General features: G+C 41.5%; 1 protein-coding gene across 1 annotated transcript in view; it reads right to left on the minus strand.

The window, feature by feature from the left end:
* Positions 1–6,728: 6,728 nt before the first annotated feature.
* cdh6 (cadherin 6) overlaps positions 6,729–16,747 on the minus strand; it is a 68,457-nt gene continuing 58,438 nt past the window's right edge. Inside the window, exons 9-12 of the mRNA XM_017042344.2 lie at positions 15,264–15,406; positions 12,080–12,197; positions 11,150–11,401; positions 6,729–8,502 (exon numbers count right to left, since the gene is read on the minus strand). Of these exons, the coding sequence (XP_016897833.1) occupies positions 7,958–8,502; positions 11,150–11,401; positions 12,080–12,197; positions 15,264–15,406 (1,058 nt within the window). The 3' untranslated portion in view covers positions 6,729–7,957. The remainder of the gene's footprint in view (positions 8,503–11,149; positions 11,402–12,079; positions 12,198–15,263; positions 15,407–16,747) is intronic.

Here is a 16,747-nt window from a genome sequence, read left to right on the forward strand (position 1 = left end):
AGCCAACGATCAAACATCTAGGAAAAGCGTGGACAAACTTTTTGATTCGTGGGCCACAATTGTCCTGAGTAACAGATGCTTTGCACTTACTGTGGCTGAATAAAAAAATAAAAAGATCCTCAGGACTAATATAATTTTCTTGATTCGATTTCATTTAACATGTTTATTATATTTTGTGTTTGTAGTTAAGACATTGTTTTATATTCCCATGTCAGATCTCATTTGGTTATTTTTAAGTTTCTGAAACTTTGTTAATGTTCTTTATTTTTTAATTGGGTTTGGAACAATCGTGACAAACCCCTAAGACCAATACAGAATTACTGAATAAATGAGTACTTTTGTCATTATCATTAAAGCATTTTATAAATAATAAGGTGAACTTAAGTCATCTCTTTTCCATGTAACTAGTAGAAGAATAAGTCTGCGTTGTCATTTGATGGTAAAAGCCATTGAAAGGGAGGCACAACAAACTAATTATCCTGCCTACAAGTTGCCTGCAGCCTCAGATGTTTTGTTACATGTAAGAGTTTTCTTTTCTTTTCTTCCACTGCTGCTTTTATTGGTTCTATCGGTTACAGTGACAAGATAACAGCTGAAATCTTAATTAGTGAAGAGTTTCCAAAAATAAGTAGAAAAACAATTGTTTGTGGTTGGAGTCGACCCTCTCTGCTTCTCTATCTGTCTGTGTGTTAGGCTGATACTCATAAAATTTATTAGCTGCATGTAGAGGCAGTGAGCAGTGTTTCATCGAAGACTGCGACACTGTGAGTGTAAGATGTGATCAATGATGACAATAAAAGTCCAGCATTGAAAGTGTCACTTAAATACAAAAATATAGACACAAACTTTCCGTGAATTTGTTCAATGTTGAAATGTTCGGTTGTATATCACTCTTTGTTTACCGTTTTACAGTGTCCAATATGTTTCTTTATGAATAAGAATCTCCTCAAAAGCATTGCACTGTTCATGGTTCGTTTTTCTTTCTTACAGTTAAGATTTATTTCTGTTCACCAAGGCATCACAACACACACAAACCATGCCACCACGGAGCAAAATAATAATCCCTGTTTGTCTCCTGTTGCTCTAACACCTGATATTGTTAATTTTTTTTTTTTAATGTTTTGACAGCCATCAGAACAAAAGCTGTCTTGGAAAAGGAGAAACAGCTGTGATGCATAACCCCAAAGTGCATCAAAGGCTGAGTAGGAGAGCACACAATCTTTCAATTTAAATGTTGTCGACTGATTGTGCGAGCTGCTGATCTGGTCTGGGTTCCTTAAAGGGCAAACAAATAAAAAAACATAGCTGACCCCATGTGGGGTTATGTGGAATTCAAATGGGGTTGCCTGGTTATGTCTTTGAATTGATAAAAATATTTTTCAACTTATTATTACGCTGCACCGTAATAATTTAAAAAATGTCTCTGGGGTTGCCAGAGGTTTGTGATGTCAAAATTGAAGTTTTGTTTTTCTTTCCTTCAAGCAAAGTTTTTACAGCATTTCTCTACAGTAATATCATCTTCTTCCGAAATACTGCAGGATCCTCACCAATCACTGCTCTGCTCAACTTTGATATGTTCCCATAACTGCAGACACATATTTTATGCCTCTTCATGTCTACACATAGAGGCTCTTTCTCTGTGACCATCTGTGTTACATTTGAATCACACCTGAGAGAGAACGGAGATGCAAGTGTACTATGAAGTAAATGTTTAAATAATTCACTTGTTGTTGCTATTTCAGAAGCCAGAAAGATGAGAAAGATTGACGCCACTGTAATCCCAGTACAAATATACCTTTTTTGGGTACAAGTGTAAGACTAATACTCTAACTTTAAAGTTAATATGACGTAGTTTGGTGGGAAAAGGGAGACAGACAATAAGAGCGAAATGTGACAGATCACAACAACTCCTTTTTTTCTCCATGTAATGTATCATTCAGTAACATTTATTTACTACCTCCTTAGTATTGTCAGTTTTTAACCATCAAATCTATTTAATTACTTTTCAAATTACTTTTCACAACATAAAGTGATGTAAATTCATTATCATAGGGTAACTAATACGTTTAAATGTACCTATTTGGACCACAGTCCTTGACTTTTCTGTATGGAAACGGTATTAGCTCATTGGTACCACCGCCGGAAATGTAATTAATTTGTTAAAACACTTTAAAACTGTACAAAACGGGAGAAACATTGTCATTTAAGTTCGAAACAGGTTTAAAATAATATTCTCACGTCTTTGACATTAACTTACCTGCATGACTCTGGTAAAATCGTAACAATGAAGACCAGTTGCATTCAATTTTCTCCCAATTTACTTCTCAGGGGAGAGGAAGCAATTGCGTCACTTTACCTGTCCCCCAGAACAACAGGAACAAACGAAGAGGTTCCGCCCCCGCCTTACTCATCGCGTAAACTTACGGGAAGCATTGGGAAATTACAAAATAATCACAGTTACATTTATATCATCTTAATATTATCCACACTTAATAAAATGAATGTCATAAGAAATAATCAATTAAGCCCGAATTTGTCTACATACTATACTAAATTTATTTCTATTAGCCTCTTGGTTATCTCCTCTCAGTCCATTTGGGTTCTGCTATAAAAAAACCTTAAAAAATAAATAATAATAACAATATTGAAAAAAAAAGGTTACAGCATTTCAGACCATTTCCAGGAGATTTTTTTTAAATTTTCTTTTGTTTAGGTTGCAGCTAGTTCTTCTTATTACTCCACTGCAGACCATGGTGAATGTCAGTGCTTTTGAAAGCACGAACCCTGGTTTTGTCCACATTGGAATAAACATCACTCTTCCATCTTTAGGAGAGCACTCATGATGTCCCCACCCTCAGCTGCGTTTCATTTCCTCTTTCCTCTTGCACTTTCCAAAGATCCCTCCTCAGACAGAGGTAGTGGAGATGCATGAAGAGGCTGCTGATTAACAGATCTGCACTCCGTGCCACGGTTTTCCTTATGCAGATGAGCTATGATTGGACGATAATCTGTGTGCTTATGTGTGCATTAAGCCGCCTTATTATTAATGAATGGAGACGTGGGAAACTGGCTTCCATGAATTGGGTTTACCCTTTTTATTTGCATAGTTATTAACCCAGGTTAGAGGGCTGATGCAGACAGAGCCGTGCTGCGGCGAGGAACTGCTGTAGAAATACATTCATTAAAGATGAATTTACTTCAAATTAAATGACAGACAAACAATGTTGAGATCTACTGGAAATATAAAGAGTCACTAATACTCTCTCTCCTCAGTCTCTTGCCCCACTCTCTCTCTCTTTCATGTCCCTTCTTGTTCTAGATATTTTTGTCTTTTAAATAATCAGTTTGTTCCTGCACCACTTTAAATGAAGCACACCATTGTATGTTGCCTTGTCATGGAAATGCATTTTTTGTTTTGCACTACTTTAAATGAAGCACACCATTGTATGTGCAGACAGTATCAGATCATCAGTTTGTTTGCTAACCATGAACAATCACTGACTTCAAACCTAAATGTGTAACTCGTACATGACGGGATATTTTGACCAAGTTCTTAGGTTAAACTGACATATAAAAAAGTTTGTTGTACACAAACAACCTAGTGAACGGGGCATTAACCAATAACCCCCTGCAGTGGAGGGAAGTGGTTTGTACGGTAAAAAAATAGTGAAGCAGCAATCTTATGAAGTCATTAAAACCCCCCCACAAAAAACATTATGTAATTAGTGCAGAGAAAGACTGCACTTCCAGCTTGTACCGTCATTAGTGTCTCCACATTTTACACCAGCCACCATCCCTGACACGAGCCAAAATGGGATTAGAGAATGACACGGAATTTAACCCACAACCTTCTGCACGAAGGGCTTTTAAACTACCACAGCAACACACTAAGTCACATATCGGGTCAAAACTCATCTATCTTCACTGTTTATAGCCCTTGGTATCATTTAAAACCAAAGACATAATTTAGTCTAATTGTCCATGAAAAATTAATTAATGAGCATGAATTGCAGATGACTTCCCCCCAGGAGAAAAGGCAAATGTTCACATTTACCTAAGTGAAGCACACTTATCTGTATTCTGAACAACTTCAATGATGTTCAGTGAAGTTTCAAACCTGAAGGAACTTTGGATCCAAATGATCTTCGACCACTTAACCCTAGTACTTAGTTTAGTTAGTAGTTACCACGGTTGGGAACTTTGACCTAAGCTTATCCATAACATGAATAATGTAACAACAAAGTCATTCTGCCCCAAGACCATGAGCCCAACGTGGGCAGAGAGGCAGGGATCGGTGCAGCAGATGCTCTGGTCCTCACAGAGTCTTGGTCTCAGCCTCCTGCAGTCAGTCAGGGATCACATATAGACTGAGTTTGAAACATTTGTCTTGTTTATTTGCCTACGTGTTCCAGGTTTAAATTGGACCAGATGGTATGTTATTCAGGGAACAACAACCTATTTGTCCCACACCACTGGGCTAAAACCTTTTTTGGCATCATTTTATTCCTGATCCATTGTCCTCTGGTCAAAAGGCTAAGACTCACTTTAATGTCATTTTAAGTTTAGACTTCTGTTGGCCTCACCTGAGCAGTGCAGGATTTGTTTTTCCTCCTTTATTCATTTCAATGAAAACCAACAATAAAGCCACCCCCCCGGTGTTTCCCCCGCTCTCCATGAGAACCTGTTCTTTCTGTTGCACTGTCTCTCTCTTAGCAGCAGCCCTCACCAGCTGTTCCTGTGGCCTCTGTTGTGCCTGAAGGTGAAGGGAACAACCAGGCACAGCAGGCCACACAGAGCCCAGCGTCCCACAGAAGGAGCCCGGCTCCCCATTCAGTCCATGCCTTCAAGAATGAACGGTCATGCATTTTTGAGTGGATCTCTGTGTGGATTTCTGAAAAGCGCTCACTGTGTGAGTCTGAGAGAGAGAGAGGGTGAGACAGAGAGAGAGAGAGTGCCGACCACTTTATCCAGGATTACTGAGTTTGACAGACACTTTTATCTCCTTACATGACATTCTTATCAAAGATTAAATGTGAGAAAAAAATGGAAGTCACTAATGGAGGCACTCTGTGTAATCTCACCATGGTAAAGTTACAGCTGTTTTCACTACGGCTTCATCTGAAACTGTCCCTCAATGGGTCGTCTGCCTCACAGCGATGGACAGATGGGCGCATGCAGCAGAGCAGGGTTAATGGTTTGAATCTGCATTTCACTGAAAAACAGGAAAAAAAGGAGAATCTTCTCCATTTTTCTGCAGATTTACTGTTACTGCAAATAAGATTCACTATTACAATTATCTGCGATTAATCGAGGTTAATAATCATTCCTGAATATGACAAGAGAAAGTCCTGCTCTGACCTGAAGGTGTAGCAACAGCAAACACATGCTTGGCATTGACACGGTATTTTCAGCCTGAGGTGCAAAAAAAAAACCTCTTTTCAGCAGCGGGTGTAAATTACGTATCTATAAGTGAACGGAAGTGCTGAAAAAAAAATTTGACAAATGTCTTTTTTTTTGTTTCAACCGTTTAACTGTAAAAGTTTTATTATGGTAAAATTAAACAACATGATAGTACGTCATAATATACAGACAGTGACTGCCGACAGCGAGTCTCACACTTCAAAAGTGACATTAAAAACAGTGAAGCTGGACACTGACTGGATTTTTTTTTTGTTTTTTGTTCTTCTCACTCCAGAATTGCTGTTTTCTCATTTTGTCCTATCAATGTTTGGTACAAAAAAAACAAGTCACAATGTAAAGAAAAATACTGACATTTTTGTCTCAAGCCTTCAGAACAGGCCACGGTCACAACACACACCTGAAAACTGCTGCTTTCACTGGGACGGTGGAACCACAGAACAAACGAGAAGTTTGAAATGAAGTTTTTTTTTTTTAAAAACATGGCACTGAGGTTGACTGTTGTGATTTTGATGGAACAAACGCTGCATCTCCCTGTTGGTTTATAGCAGTGTGTGAACAAAACCTCACAGTCTGAATGAGTCTTAGAAGCAAACATAAAAGTGCACAAATCAAAAACTGTGGAACAGTGGAATGTTCTCCAGAACATCTTGAGAGACATGCACAAGAACAACGGGACAAAGTGTGGAGATTGTACAGGGCAGAGAGATGAGGCTGCAGTCACTAAGCAACACTTCAAATGTGAGCTGGATGAGGATAAAGTCTGTCACTTTGTTTTATTTTTTAAGAGAATCTAATTAAATTAAAATCAAATTCCTAGAATGCTGACTTCACACACCATTTTAGGATTTCTTTTTGAAAATAATTAAATCATAAATAAACAACACTTCCTGTTTGGCAGATTCTGTGTTAAGACTGTTTTCTTCACATCGACGCGTCGACTGCAACAGCGTCTTTAGCACTTCTCGTTTACACCAACGTCACTTTTGGAGTCTTGTTTGAGTAAATAATAGAAGATAAGAAATAGAAAATAATAAACTTCGTTATTTCTCTGCGGCCAGATACCAAATGAACGGCCCGGGACTGTTCCAGGGGCCAAGGGTCAACACATCCTTTTAGGAAATCACTTTTTAAACTAACTTTTTAACTTTTTTTAACTAAAAACATCAGCCTCTGGTGCTGATGAATGTTTTTTTAAAAAACATCAGCCTCTGGTGCTGATGAAGTGACACTGGACAAACACTGGTCTGCATGACCCACAACAGTGAGTCTGAAAATTTAAACAATAACATTTTTTTTAATGTGTGAGTCTGAACATTTAAACAATAACATTTTTTTTAATGTGACAGATCTCCACATCTCCTTAATGACGTTGGAGACCAAAATACCATCCACGATATTCCTCAACACTGTTCGGCGACCGCACGTGTAACATTTTACACTGCGTTTCACTCAAGAGAAATGAAAGGTCGGTTGAATCTTCGGTTATATTCTTCCAGTACAACTGTATCCAGCGACAGTTCTGACAACACACCAGTCCAATTAGTTAAAAATGTAAAAATGCTGTGGTCAACATCTATTTCTTTGTTCTTTGCGCAGCACAAAAAACAAACAAAAAAAAAAAAACTGCATAAACATAAAGCAATCAGTGCATCGAAGGAGTTTTCTTTACTCTGTGTCCCGAAGAAGGTTGATTTTCGAGCGAGGATCCTTCAGAACAGCTCCTCTGGAATGATCATTTTGTACAACAGCCAGAACGACAAAAAGCAATCAGGGAAAAGTCGTCAGCCGCCTCCAGTGTCGACCGCAGCACAGACGTTCGCAGTTCAGCTTGAAGGGCAGCACAAAGGGCACTTAGTCAGAAAGAAAATAAAACTGTGTTTTCCACACACACTCTTCACTCTATATCTGCAGCAAAGAGTGCGGTTCAGTTCTGGGAGGGAAAAAAAACAAGAACAAAAACAAACACGGGTTTTGTTGACTGACCTCGTTCCAAATGCTCCTCGGAGCCCGACACAAATGGCACACAGAAGCCACAAGCAATACTCAGCAAAATAATTATTCAGAGATTAAAGCATAACCTGAAAAGTCCAATTCTCCATAGAAAATACAGTCTAATTTAATTTCCCAACGCCTTTCAGGCCAGAAAAGAGTTGCTGCAGAGGTCCAAACTGGGGAAACTGAAAGGTCTTTGGATCCGCCCTCGGATTGGTCGATTTACACCTGGGTTCCCAAATAAACATATCTGAGACTCTGGGTCTTCTTTTGAAAAAAGACTTGTTAACGTTCATGTGAAGTAAAGGCAGGACAGAGATCAGGTTTCATTCTCCGTTCTTGCATTTCAGGAATCAACTCTCGCCGTATGTGAAAAAATAGTCTTTTTTTTCTCCTTTTTTTTTATTTTTTGTTTTTTTATTTCCAGTCTGTGACTGCTCTGCTCGGCCCTGCGCTGGTCAAAATCTTGAATCTTGCCTTTGACATTGAAGTGTGTGTGTGTTTGTGTCGTGTGTCTCAGTGTGTGTGACTGTGTGTGTCTTTGTTAGGAGAAATCACTGTCCTCAGCCCCGTACAGGTCAGCCAGTTTCCTGAACCTGGGCCCCCAGTCACTCAGGTAGTGATAGTCCTGCTCAGCCTCCGACGACACCGAGCCCAGGGAGCTCAGCGACTCGGCCACTGAGCCAGTTCCCTCGTAGGCGTAGGTGGCCAGCGAGTCATAGGGGGGCGCCGTGGGGTTACAGTCGTTCTCCAGAATTCTCTGGTTGATGAATTCACGCACGTCGCCGTTGTCCCGCGAGACCAAGCTGGCCGGCGGCATCATGAGGTTGTTGGCAGCTACGGGTCGGCGCAGCGGCGGGTAGAGCAGGGTGTCAGTGGGGATGATGTCACGCCTCTGTTTGGCAGATTCCTCCATAGACGTGGCCGCGTCGGGATGTCGCAGCGCTCCGATGTCAAAAGCCTGAGTGTCCTCCTCACCGCCGCCTTCGTCGTTGTAGCTCACCACGTTGTCGCGGACGTCCTCCTTGGAGATGATGAGCGGTTCCTGCTTCCTCTGGCGTTTTAAGGCCGTGAACAGAACCACAATCACTGCAGGAGAGCAGAGAAGAAGAGCGCGGCGTTAGACGGTCGTACTACCAACAACTGCAGTACTTTGTCCACATGAAGTAAGTATTTATAAATGTTACTTCTACAAAACTGTTTTTCTAACGGAGCAAATGGAATACAATTACAAAAATATTAAAAATTGACATTAATTTCTATTTTTTGCAACTCAAAATTCAATTCCAGTTCCATTCTCCTTTAGGTTCCACTGATCTAACACAGTGATGAGTTTGACTAAGGACGAGCACGAGGCAGTTCAAACATGAAGGGACTAACCTAGAAATATGTTAAAAGACCAAAGGTTTTTTTCTTTAAAGTAATATTAAATCAGCATTTGATAAAAAAAAAGTGGAAACTGAGGAGTAATTTGAGGCTCATCAGCTTAAATTCAGTGTAAAAATGCAGGAGGCGCTCATGGTTACGGAGACTCACACTTCAAAGCTAAAAGAAGACGCACATGAATTCTATCTGTGAAGTGTCGATAAGGGTTTAAAACACAAGTTCTGCAGAGGCCGACGACGGAGAGACACTCACCGCGGCGCTCTGTGATTACGGACGAGACTGGGCTATAAATAATTGTATAGAAAATTTGATTGGATGGGCTCACGCTAGTCGGTTTGAATGTAAATCAACAGAACGGCAGTTTCAAGAAAGAGCCAAGGTGTGGTTAAGGTCAGAGGAGAGAGATAGCCAATATCAGCAGCAGCATGAATCACAGCGTGGAACGTCAGCGAAGCAAAGGGAAAACACACGCAAAGGAATGAATACGACCGTATCAGATGAGAAAGACATTCAAATCAGTGAGAAATAGTGGCGATAAAAACAGGAGAGAAGAGAAAAAAACAGAGAGGAGAACATTTTAGGAAGGAAGAAAAACAGCGAGCGATGATGTGACCGACATTCAAATGCAGTTTAACCCCGAGGAGGCGCCCACATCATCGCTGCTCCTGGAATCATTCTGGGAATTTAAATGTAAATATTTTCTTGATTTGAAACTGCACTGATTTCTAGTTTTATTTCCTGTTGTTCAACGACCAGAGACAATCAGTGGAAATGAGAGCGGTTTAAATGAAACTCAGTCTGTTAAAATTACCCAGAATCCCCAACCCTTAATAGTTCAGCCTAGTCACTGGCATTAACTGGTTATGGTCAGAGTTTAATTATCACTAACTCGTTAAGGTTTAACTTTGTTAGACAGTTTGAACCACTGCAACCTAACGCTGTATAATAGGATTAACAAACCTGCGTGTGTGTGTGTGTGTGTGTGTGTGTTCATGTGCTGCCTGTTGACGGCTGACTGCTCTCAACTCCCTGCACTCCTGACTACGGCCAGTGCATTTCAGCACTGCCTAGCTGGTGCTGGTGCTGGTGCTGGTGTGTGTGTGTGTGTGTGTGTGTGTGTGTGTGTTTGCCCACTAAGTCTGCAATGACTGCACCTTCAGAGGCATAAATATGTATTCAATTTTCCCAGCAGCCCACTGGACTGTGACCACTGCATGAATAAGAGGATAAGTGGGGATGTGGTGGCAGATGAGATGTGCTCATTTCCATACGAGGTTTGATTCTGACGAGCGGCAGACGACTGGAGCTCTGAACCGATGTTGTTTTCCATTACACAAAATGAGAGAGCGTAACGGCTGCGTGTGTTAACGATGCTGTACAAATGGGGGCAGCGTACGGGGGTCTGAGCTAGCATGATCAAACAGCAGCCACGCCGTCTGCCCACATTTCATTTCATTTCATATTTGTTCTCACAGCTCCTCTGTCACTGACTTTGAGGCTACTTTTTTTTTCTTTTTAAACATTTTCTCCTCTTGATCGTTGGTTCCTACATCATATTATTTACTGAGGTAAATGTATCTGTACCTGAAGTCAGACCTCTGACTCCACTGGTCCCTTTTTTTATTTTATGAATCTATCTAAAATGTCACCAGAAAACTGAGGCAGACAAGCCTCCACACCACGGAGGTTCTGGGACCTGTCTGGAAACCATTGTTTATGTAGTGACGTCCCAGGAGGAGGAAAAGTTTCTGCTGTTCGTTTGGTTCGTGTGACTCCACTGGAAAAAAAAGAAAAGAAATTCCACGAGCAGTGGAGTTAAAACTGCAGTCCTGAAGACTGAAATACTGACTACTACTGACACACAGTATTAGAAATAATTAAATGATAAAGCCACCAGCTCTCTCTGCTGAAGTCGGCTTGGTTTCTTCATCATTGTACACTACTCTGTGGCAAACAAAATGATGACAGGAAGTGATGTCATGACGCGTTCTTCACACGTTTCTTCTGCTGTGTGTTAAACCCCAGACGCCTCCATGTACCCAGTGTTCTTATGAGGTTCTTTAGGTCAGTAGTCAGCAGTAAACAAGTGACAGGGACCATGATCTTAACTTGAACTGGCCAATCAGGTGTATGTGTGAAGTATATGTGGTATTGTGAAGGACTGGTGCAGTATTCACGGTGTACTCTGCTCTCTGCCGGAATTAAAAAACCATGAGCTCATTAAAACAGAGTAACTCCGCGGCCCGGACTCCGACGCTGTTACAGCTACAGCCAGATACTGATTTAGGTTGAAGTACCACGGTTGAAGGTGCAGTACACCAGTACGCTGCTGCGTTTCTGCAGTACTCACTCAGCAGTATGATGGCGCACAGGAGGATGGCGATGAGCGCCCCCGTGCTAATGCCAGCCGAGCTGCTCAGAGCCTCAGGATTACACAGCTCCATGTTGCCGTCGCGGTCACAGGTGCACACCCGCACAGTGAGGGTCCCCGTGCTGCTCTGCATGGGGTAGTCGCCGTCTGTGATCACCACGGGAACCAGGTAGATGCTCTGGTGAAGTCGGCTGTAGCTGGCTCTCCGTGTCAGGATGCTGGCGGTGTTATCTGAGAGAAGAAGAAAATCATTAGAAGACGACTCCAGTCAACCTGCTGCGTCACATGACACGTGTGTAAATGTTACCATGGGAAGAAAAAATGCATGAAGGCTTTAAAAGTCACTTCTTTGAGAAGTGTTGAAGTCTGTGTGTGACAACAGAGGGAACAGGAAGCAGATGCTGCAGGCTGACACACACAACATTATATTTATATTTGTCATCTTATCCCAGGACTGTGGACTGTGGACTGTGGACCAGGACCATAAATGAGTGGAAGTCAAAGTTACTGAATGTCCCTGAAATCCTCCAAAACTTCTACTGGAACTCTCACACCTGGGGCGTGAATGTTATCACAGAACATAGAGTCCAGTGGTTCCCAAACATTTTCTTTTTTCCCCGTGTGTCAACACATTCACAGCTTTTACGTTAAGACTCCACTGAACATTATTTCCAACACGGACGCTCCTGCAAAACTGTTGTTTCTTTCACCAAGAAAACAGAATTACAAATCATCTCTGACTCTCTGTGCCCCCCCCCGATCCCCACTGGTGTTGTTTTAGTGGAAAATGAAAAAAAACAAAAGTTGGTTAACTGGTTTACGACATGTGAAAAGCTGAGTTTGGACTGAGGTAAGAGTTGTATCAGACCGATACTGATCCTCAGTATCGTCTCCTCCGGTGTCACCTACCTCCATTGTCTCGGACGGTGAAGTTGCTTCGGTGCATCTTCTCGGGGGCAAGACTGAAGAAGAACTTGTGTCCTGATGACGGCTCATCCGCATCAACGGCGCTGACCGTCTGGATCGGCTGTTGGAGACAAACACATCCATTAATGTGACGAGTGGAGAAAGAGCTCCGACGTCCAGAGACACCACTCACTGCTGGGATGTGAAGTCTGGACATCGTCAGCGTCCTTTGTCTTTGAAGAACAGTACGGTTAAATAAGAATAAGAATATGAATAGAAATGAGTGTGGAGTGAAAGACGCGGCTTTTCAAGAGATCCATTTTTCTTGGAGCTGATCCTACAGTCTGGGTTGGATTATTCATTTAATCAAAAATCAATTCAGTGAAATAGAAACGCTGCTTCTTTCTCTGCTTTACTTTTACACAACAATCTTTATAATACAGTCTCAAACTTCCGGCCCGTGGCCTCAAAGTGAGACACCCCCAAAAATGATTTAATTATTAAATAAATGATCTTTTACTTGTGATTTCTTCACTCAGTAATTGTACTGATACAAAAACCATATATTGTTCTTTTGGTATTGAACAACAACAACAACTGATGTTTCCCCCCCGACACTGACCTCCATGACCTTCATCTCATGATTATACAGTGTGCTGGTCTAATGGTGCTCTGTGGCTCTGGCTCTTTTTAATACTCAGTCTTGTTTAACTGTGTAAAGACGCTTGCAGGGAGATTAGAGGCTTCAAACAACATGCATGAGCACAAATCCAGCAAACAGATCCAGGAACAGTTGGCAGAGGCCGATGACATTAGAACAAACACTGATGACTATCACTGATGGACGGAGGAATTAACGGATGAACTGGTGACAGGATGACAGAGACGTGCAGAGATTAGAGCCACAGAGGAGGAGAGCATCGATGTGTGTGTGGCAAATACAGGTGACAAAAACATAAAAATAAAACAAGATCATCTCCTGAAATACAGTATGTAGAATGGATGAAAATCCAAGAAATCTCTGGAGAAAAGATTGGTCTTAAGAAACCAAAACCACAAATAATTCTCTTAGCCGTCCTTCTGCAGGTCTGGTGGATGTGGTTGACCAGGTCAACACCTGCATCTTCGTCTAAAGACTGAAATCCAGCTCCTTTCAGATGTTCTTTCAGTTTTGAGAAAAGCTTTATCAAACCGTCAGTGATTCTATCCTTGATCATTTCATTTCACTGGTTCTTTTGTTTAAAGACGTTTGATTAAAACCTTCATATTTTCTCTGATTTCACAGCAGTTCAGTTCCACACAGACACACACACGGCAATATTGAAAATCCTTTTCGAGAATTTCCTTTTCTTTCCGAGACCAACAACTATATTCAAGGTGTTTGAGCTAAATCTTCATTATTTACTGAAAAAGACACTAAATCAAACGACGACAAACTTTTTTTTTTCTGGCGGGAACCTTGCAAAAAAAAAAAAAAAAAAACTTTCCAAAAACGTTGCATAATTTTCTGCAACTATAGCCTCATGAAAAGCAGCCATTTGGAGAAAGGAGTCGCAGCCTCTACAGTTACAGAGGAAAGAAAGCCTACAAAATAATAATGAAGTGGCACAGAGCGTTGAGAGAATAAGTGACTGCAGATAAAGTGCAGTAAAACAAGAAAAGAGCCAGACGAGCGGAGCTGCTCGCTGCATCTCTCTTCGTGTCTCTCCTCTTAATTATCACCTGCATCTGTATTAATCCTCGGCCGGCCGGCCCAGAGCAGCTGATGAATATTAACTCATCAATTACGCAGCATGTCATTGATTGGGTTCTATTACATTTCAAATTAAAACTTCATCGGCGTTAACCCTCGTCCAAACCTAATGTCCAGAGCGGAGGACAGTGACATCACAGTCTCTGGACAGTCAGCTGGAACACTTTGACATAAAGACACAGATGTCCAAACACTCAGTCCTCAGTGTGTCCTCAGTTTTCCTTCTGTTAGCACGGCCTGTCACTGTGATCTACTGTATGTCTCCACTGGAGCTGCTTCATTGGCTCCTAATGAAAGCAGGAAACATGTTGGCCTACATTTGTCAGACCCACCAGCGGGGTCACTGGGGTCACCGGGGTCGACTGTGTGTGAATGAGGCATTTCCTCTTCATAAAAGGGGATTAGCCGCTCACTTTAGCCTCTTGGGTTTGGAAAATCCTATAAGTGATTCATAAAAGCATCATCGCACATTAACTGCGGTGCCACCTGCTGTGCGCGGGCTGAAGCTCAGAAGCCGGCCGGCTCGTACAGCAGCGGAGGTCATTTAAGTCTTCGAGCATGTCCTGTTTAGGAGAAATGGACAAAACGCTCTCTGTCGTGGGCAGTGGTTTCTGGGTAAGAGCCTGGAAGACGACCAGGAGGGTTTTACAGAGCGAGGATTAAGACTGAAGCAGAGACGGAGCAGGAGGCACCTCATATAAATGGACTGAATAAAACTGTGATGTTTATTCACAAACCTTCATCATCATCATCATCATCATCATTCATTCTTCTTCTGTTCAAACCTGGTCAGAGTGACTGTGGGAGGTGGAGCCAATCCCAGCACATACAGTGGAGTCAAACAACCGTTCACACTCACATTCACCCACTGCCTTGAAGAAGACGTTAATGACGTGAACTTTACTGTTTGTTACTTTACAAATCAATCGACTTTCTCTTCTGCGTTCCTGGCTGAGAATGCACAGTAATTAACAGCTTCTGTACAAATCCTCACAGCCACGGTAATGATAATGAGATTATTGTTGAACAAACAGCCTGGGTTTGAAACTGTACGCAGAGAAATTCTGCCATAAAAACTGAAGAAAAAAAAAGAGTTTAATCAAGAGGTTAATCACCTCAGATGTAAACTGTGAGGATGGAAACTCCAAACTCAAACTCCTTTTGAACAGAATCTCCTGAAGAAGACCAGGACGTGGACTTCTTAAACTCCAACTTTTGTTTTAACGTATTACAGTATTATCTAATTAACACTTGGGTCCTGAGCTCCTCCGCTCGTCACCGTGCTTCGCTGGGTGTGAACATTAATCACGCCGCTGTGCTAAAACTGCTGTGGAAATAACGCACCGTAGCCACAGGTTCTGATTGGATGAAGGAGAACCAATCGTGACCTTGCTCACGTCTGGTCAACAGTTCAGAGTGATTACACCACCGTACCTGTCCAGCCTTGGTTCTTTCACAGACGAAGGTTTCATAAACGGTGGCAAAGGTCGGAGGGTTGTCGTTGATGTCCAACACCTGGATGTAGACCGGGACGTGGCTGCTCTGACGGGGGTTGTCTGAAGACAAACACAGGACGGCGTCAGAACAATCTTAAAGCATTGATGTTAAAGGATTAAATAAACCAGAATATCTTCCCATCTCCATCTGATGGATAAATATAACCAAATCAAAATAGTTTTTGTTAAAAAAAATACAAAAAATCCCTTTATGTCCAAGCAGTTGGCCCGGGAAGTTCAGAATCGTTTACTGCACGTTTCACTCAAAGCCAGGAATCCAATTATTATTCCATTTCACACTCTGAAATTATTTGTGGATGCCGAGGTTATTTGATGTTAATGAAACCACTGTAAAGAGAAAAAAAAAAGTCCTCCTCAAAAAAGTTATAAAACCACTTTTGACAGTTTTTTTCACTTGAATAAATGCTGCACTTTGTCACAGTTATTTGAAACAGTAGTAATACAACACTTTGCAGTGCAGTCAGACCTCAGAGCACAGAGCGTCTTCACACTTAGGTTTTAACCATCAAGTGAAAATGAGGAGCAAAAAGCTGCTTCTCTGTGAGCTTCCTGTTGGTGTCGTGGAGCCTTGGTTTTACTTGGTACAAAAGGGGGCGTCAACAAAGTTTAAGATTTTAGGAAAAGGTTTAAATTTTAAAAGGATTTCAGATCTTAGTCACTAAAAAAAATTGGGGATATTAAATTTATAACATGACAACTTCGCAGCTGTATCAGCCTGTGGGATTTAACAACATCGCAGCTGTATCAGCCTGTGGGATTTAGGGGGAGATAAAGCTGTGAACCATACGGAATTATAACAAAAGCCCTATAAGCGTATACCAATCTGTTGCTAGGCAACATTGGCAATTCAACAATGTCTCATTTTTATACTAATGCTCTCAACATGTGGTTAAAAAAAACACATTTTAGAAATCCAGCCGCTCAAGAATGTCATTTTAATTTAGATTTTTTTTAATGGATTTAAAAACAACAAACACATTAGGACATTTTGAAATATTCAAATCAGACGCTTCCTCCTGTATCGGTCAGCAGGTGGTGATCCTCATTAAAGGATCAACATCCTCTCCTGGGTTCCTAAAGCTCCGCTGCTCTTATTTGTCTTTTCCTGTCTGTTTGAACAGCAGTGATGATGAATTAGTCCCGTCTCGCCGGGGCGCTAACAGGAACCTTACAGGAAGCTATCTCTAAACTGTAGCGGAAAAGTCGACACGTCTAAATGAGATTTTGTAATTTAAGGTGAACTGATGTTTTACTGTTTCTGGCTCAGCCTGTCGTGGAGGCTGTAATTAGTGGTGCGCCCTGTGCACCTGACTTCCTCCCTGATAAATGACTCTGGCACTTTGTCTGGCCTCGCACATCAATACATCACATCACATCTGCAAACAGAACTGCCCCCCCCCC

This window comes from Cynoglossus semilaevis, chromosome 20, assembly GCF_000523025.1.
Source record: "Cynoglossus semilaevis isolate Cse_v1.0 chromosome 20, Cse_v1.0, whole genome shotgun sequence".
NCBI lineage: Eukaryota > Metazoa > Chordata > Actinopteri > Pleuronectiformes > Cynoglossidae > Cynoglossus > Cynoglossus semilaevis.